At 41.5% G+C, this 5,061-nt stretch overlaps 1 protein-coding gene across 1 annotated transcript; it reads left to right on the top strand.

Annotated features, from left to right (window-relative positions):
• Positions 1–2,319: 2,319 nt before the first annotated feature.
• Positions 2,320–3,544, top strand: TMED2 (transmembrane emp24 domain trafficking protein 2; the record flags this gene model as incomplete). Its single annotated transcript, XM_008948411.1, has 2 exons — positions 2,320–2,427; positions 3,420–3,544. Coding segments are annotated over 2 exons (233 nt in total), but the record flags the coding sequence as incomplete, so codon positions are not given.
• Positions 3,545–5,061: the final 1,517 nt, after the last annotated feature.

The following is a 5,061-nucleotide window of genomic DNA, read 5'->3' as shown; positions in this document are numbered from 1 at the left end:
CCCCTACGTGCATGACTTCTGAACTGGAGTGAGAGTCTCAGAGCTCCTGTTTCCTCAGGCTGACTAGTGAGCTGTTCTCGTGCACAGCTAAGATGGATGGTTTTAGACCTCATTACATAATTTAATGCCAAATCACCAGGGAATCACTTGGCCATCTGCAGAAAACTAATGCTTTCGTCCTTTAGGCTTTTCATCAGTCTCATTCTCAGATTTCTAGTTTGCTCAGCAGTATGTACACTCCTACCTGCCTTAGTTGGGCTCTTTGGTAAATGTGCTAATATAAACAATTTCTCTTAGCTGTATAAATTACTGTTTTATCTGCAGCCTTTTGTCCTGTACTTGTGTTCATCTCTTACACTTTCCTCTAGGTGGTGGAGATACCTGGGATGGTATGTGGACTGCTTTTTGAAAGCTCCTTAGCATCTTGTCTTTTGCATATGTTTATTCACTAACAGCTAACGTTTGCTTTTTCTCTGTAACCTTTGTTTGTAGCATGAGAATGTCTTTTTAATAAACTACATACAAGGTCTGATCCTGAGCAGTGCAGAGCACCTGCAAGCTTCCATCGAGGGCTTTGTTTACTTGGCAGCTCCTCGGGATCAGGTCCTTGAACTGGCTGTGACAGTCTGTCTTCAGGTGGTTATTTGTGGCTGAGAGAAGCCTTAAAAATCAGTTTGAGGTGAAATTAAGCTAAAACACTCAACATCCAGGAACCCTGGCTATTTTAGATGGTATTTGCTCTCTGTTGCTAACGTGGGTGTTGAATAATCAAGGGCTTTTAGAATCGTTAAGCTCCTTTTAGGTTATGAATTACCAGTAATGTTTCAAGGGGAGAAACTCCATGCTTGGCATTGGCTATAAAAGAAATAAAGTACAGGATAACAACTTAAAGTTTCACTTAGAAACCACTAACCATAGCTAGGAAGGCAAAAAAACATCTTGTTTTCTCTTTTAGCAAGTAAATAACGGTGTGCATCGAGTGCTTGATACCACTTGAAAAGTAACAAAGCCTTAACTTGTTTTTTGTTAAGATTCAGTTAAATCTGAATATATCTATTGTAAATATTAATGCAGCTTTACATTTTTAAGACAAACACTGGTTTTGCATGAGTGTTTTTTTTTTGAAATGGGTTTAAACAATCCCTGTAACTGTAATTTCTTCTCTTACTAATCAGCTGCACTCATTGCAGTGCCCAATTAGCCATGAAAATAAGGGAGTTGTGATACTGGTGAAGTGAGAGTGGTGTACACAGATATTTAGACTCTAATTGTAGCTTGTATGAGTGTTATTCTCTGGTCCTCTTTGTGACTGTTCTCCCCAAGGTGTGTATTTTGAGTAGCTGTATTTTCAGATTGTGATCTCAAACAATTGAGAAATAAAAATGCCATAAGGCAGTTCCAAAGTCAAGTAGGTCCCTTCAATGGAAAAATGTGTTGGGCTTTGTGACTTTTTTTTGGAGAGCTGATTGCCCAGGGTGTGTCTGTGGAACGATACCTTCAACTTCTCTTGGTGCTAGAAAACTTTGGGAACTACTTGTGTAATTTATAAATTTGTAAGTGGTTGATTCTTTGAGCATGAAAGTATCCAAAAGCTCCTGCAACTGACGCTTAAATCACCAAATCTCAGGTCTCAAATCCTTCCATTTCCTGGAGAATCTCGAGCTAGTTTTCTGTTACTAGTTTGGGATTTGCCTCTTCTGCTTTCCCAACATACCTGAACGTGGAGCTGGTTCCTGCCCTCTGCCAGGCCCCTTTGGCCTGGGTTCTGCTGGATGCTGTGCTCCAGCCAGACCAGAAGATCACAAGATGTGAAGTACTGCTTCAGAGAGCGCTCTCCTTTTGCCAGCATCAGGATCTTAAGCTAAATTCTTGGTCTGTTTTTGCAAGCTTAACAACTAGGAAAAACTGTGACGTTAAGATAAATTGCTTGGAATGTATTGGAGGATCTTGGCAAAATAGATAGTAACATGTGGGATTGATCTCCTGTCTTCCTACACTCTATTTTTGTGGAAAAGTCTGTGCATATTGGAAATGAGTGGTCTGTACTGACTCCAAACTGGGTGTTTGCTGCCTTGTAGTCAGATGGGGAGAAAGGTGTTTCCCCACTTATTCCATACCATAGGGGTGTGTTAGGAGAAGTGGTGCTGTCCAAACTCAACTTGCCTTGGCTCTGGGGATAGAAAGGTTTCAGCTGCACAGGCTGCATTTTTCAGAACTTCTTCTGCGAGAGGAAATGAAGTATAACTCTTCACAAATTCTAACAAATTGCTTTTGTGAGTCAATAACAGACTTCCTGATGCTTCTGAAATTACTCTGCAGCTCATCAGAACAAGCTAGAAGAGATGATCAATGAGTTGGCAGTGGCCATGACAGCTGTAAAGCATGAACAGGAGTACATGGAAGTCCGTGAAAGAATACATAGAGCAAGTAAGTGTCTGTCTTCTTCTCCCCTCTCAGGTGAACTTACAAAACATGATGAACTAACTTCCATGGCTTTGTATTTTACAAGGTATCAAAAAGTAGTTTAGAACGAGTTCTGAAGGAGCTGCCCACACCGTAGGGAATGTAGTTGATGCTTGTGACCCTCTCTAAATGATTGTTATGCACAATAATCTTGGAGTAATTGCTGTAAACTCTGTAGTTCTTTGACATCTTTGTGAGGATATCAGTAGTGATCTGGATCCTGGGGACAGACTTTGGTTGAACTGTTACTTCATCCTTGAAGTAGGCGTGGCTTAATCATTGACCCAAAATCTTTTTTAAACATTTCACTGCAATATTGCAGAACTGTTATTTCCAAAGACTGTGGTGTACTCTCCAGTCACAGCCCTCACGTTCTGAAATGCAGCTTTAAACTGTGACTGAGAGTGCCAAGGGAAGCCTGGTGAGAATTAAGAGTAAATATCTTTAATGTGAAGATACAACACTATTAAAGCACTGGGCCCTCCACCTTTTGAACCTGTGAATGTTTCCATCTTTATGACTCCTGTTACTAGTGGTTTGATTTCAGAAAATGCAAAATATTTAGACCCAAAGATGATGAACTGTTAGAGATGAGAAATTCCCCACGTGACTTTGAGAGCCTAGTACACAAACATTACTTGAGAAAGGCAAGTGGCTTCTGTTTGGTGGTGCCAGGAGCCTATCTGGCCCCTGGGAAGATGGGCAGAATCAAGAGAGATGCTGCAGAGTGCATGTCCAGAGCTGAGGGTGAATCATCTGCCTGCTTAACACAACTTGAACTGTGCAGAAAAATCCCCCCCTCAGATCTCTAAGGCTGCAGAGTCCTTCTGGGTCCCTTGCAATGATGTGATCCAAATATGGGTGGTTTGTGTGCAGCACTGAGTTCCAGTGACAAGGTGTGGTTTTGGTTTGCTTAAAATGCATTGTTACTTATTTTTATTTTTTTCCCCCAACAGTTAATGACAACACAAACAGCAGAGTGGTTCTTTGGTCATTCTTTGAAGCCCTTGTACTAGTTGCCATGACACTGGGACAAATCTACTACCTGAAGAGGTTTTTTGAAGTCCGAAGGGTTGTTTAAGAGTACTTTTCCAGTCCTGGATTTCAGCTCACTGTCTACCAAACATCCTGGTCACAAAAAGAGTCCTTTAGTTTCTGAACCCTCTTTACTGAACTGTAAAACTTATTTGTCTCTATCCCTTCCTAGTTAAAAACAAATTGGTTTTATATATATCTTCTGTAGCAAAAGCTGTGCTGAAATCTTGTCACTTGATTGGCATAACTTTTTTCACTTCAATCTGCCTGGTGTGTATCTGAGGGAGGTCTGAGCAGGCTGCAGAGGCTGGAATCAGCTGTGGGAACGAGCAGTGTCAGTGTCTTTTCTAACTTCTCTCTTTTCTCCTGTCCTCCTGAGTACTTGCAGTTCTAGCCAGGGAGACGGTACGAGGCCCTGAGGTGACTGTGTGTGTCTTTGACACCTTTAACCCTGTTACAGAGTGGAAATGGTCCCTGCTTCACTTACCTAAACTGCCAAGGAGAAGCCCTTGAGCTCGATTCGGATGCTGAGTAGCAGACAGGTGACCACTTCCCACCTCCTATTCACCATATTTTACAGGAAGTCTTCAGTAACTCCTCCCCTAACGACAGCAACGGTTGCCCAAAGTTCCTCTCATTTAAATAGCAGACACAAAAGTGCATCTTTCTCCTCTCTACGAATGCTTTTAGCCTTTCACAGGTTTTATATGGAAGCCAAGTGTGTGCAGTGTCTTGGCAAGCCGTAGTTAACCCTTTGGGTTTTTCAGGCCCCAAGCCCAGGCTGTGGGCGCTTGTCCTGGGACGTGGCAGGGCTGGGGATGTCTGGGCTCCTGATGCCAAAGGGTTAATGACTCTGGGGTTCATTGCTATGCTATGCAGCCCTTGTATTTAAGTTTTAAGTTACGTGGCAGTCTCTGCCTTTATCTGAACGTGATTGGTTATCTGAACATGATTAGCATCATGCTGAACACCGGCGTGTTTTCTTTTTCAGGCACATGTAGGTTTGTTTTTGTATAAAGTTACTTTCCTCAATATCCAATGATTGGTTTAAAAATCAAAGAAGCGTCTGATGTGGGTGCTGAGCCAGGATTATGTTGTGACTGATGTATATTAGTTGTAATCATTTTGGGGGTTGGGGTGGGGTCTTTTCCAGGGGGGAGCCTCTACAAGTAAGACACAACAGTTTTGTACAATTAATTTAAAATTTGTTACAGGTTTTCATGTTCCAAGTAAAGTTTTTTCAACCTTGGGCAGATACTTGCAGCAGTTCTTCAGAAAGGTGGCTGTCACACCTTCTCACGACTGTTGTGTGCCAATATTTTTGTGTAAAACACTTAAAATTGAATTCTAAGATGTACATTTAAAAATCGCTTGTGAATCTAAATATGACCCAGGTTCGATAAATAAACAAATTCTTTAAAAAAAAAGAATGAACGTTGCGTTGTTTTCTTTGATGCTTTAAGGCAGTACAGTTTAGCAGAAAGGTGTTTCATAAGCTGTCTCTTAGGGTAAGTTTTTCCTGTGTTTTTCACAAGGTGTCTCTACACCTTGGTGATTTGCTGG

The sequence above is a fragment of the Merops nubicus genome, unplaced genomic scaffold (genome assembly GCF_000691845.1).
Source record: "Merops nubicus isolate BGI_N331 unplaced genomic scaffold, ASM69184v1 scaffold46429, whole genome shotgun sequence".
In the NCBI taxonomy this organism is placed as follows: domain Eukaryota; kingdom Metazoa; phylum Chordata; class Aves; order Coraciiformes; family Meropidae; genus Merops; species Merops nubicus.
The sequence above is the reverse complement of the archived record's forward strand: the minus strand, read 5'-3'. Positions and strand labels throughout refer to the sequence as shown.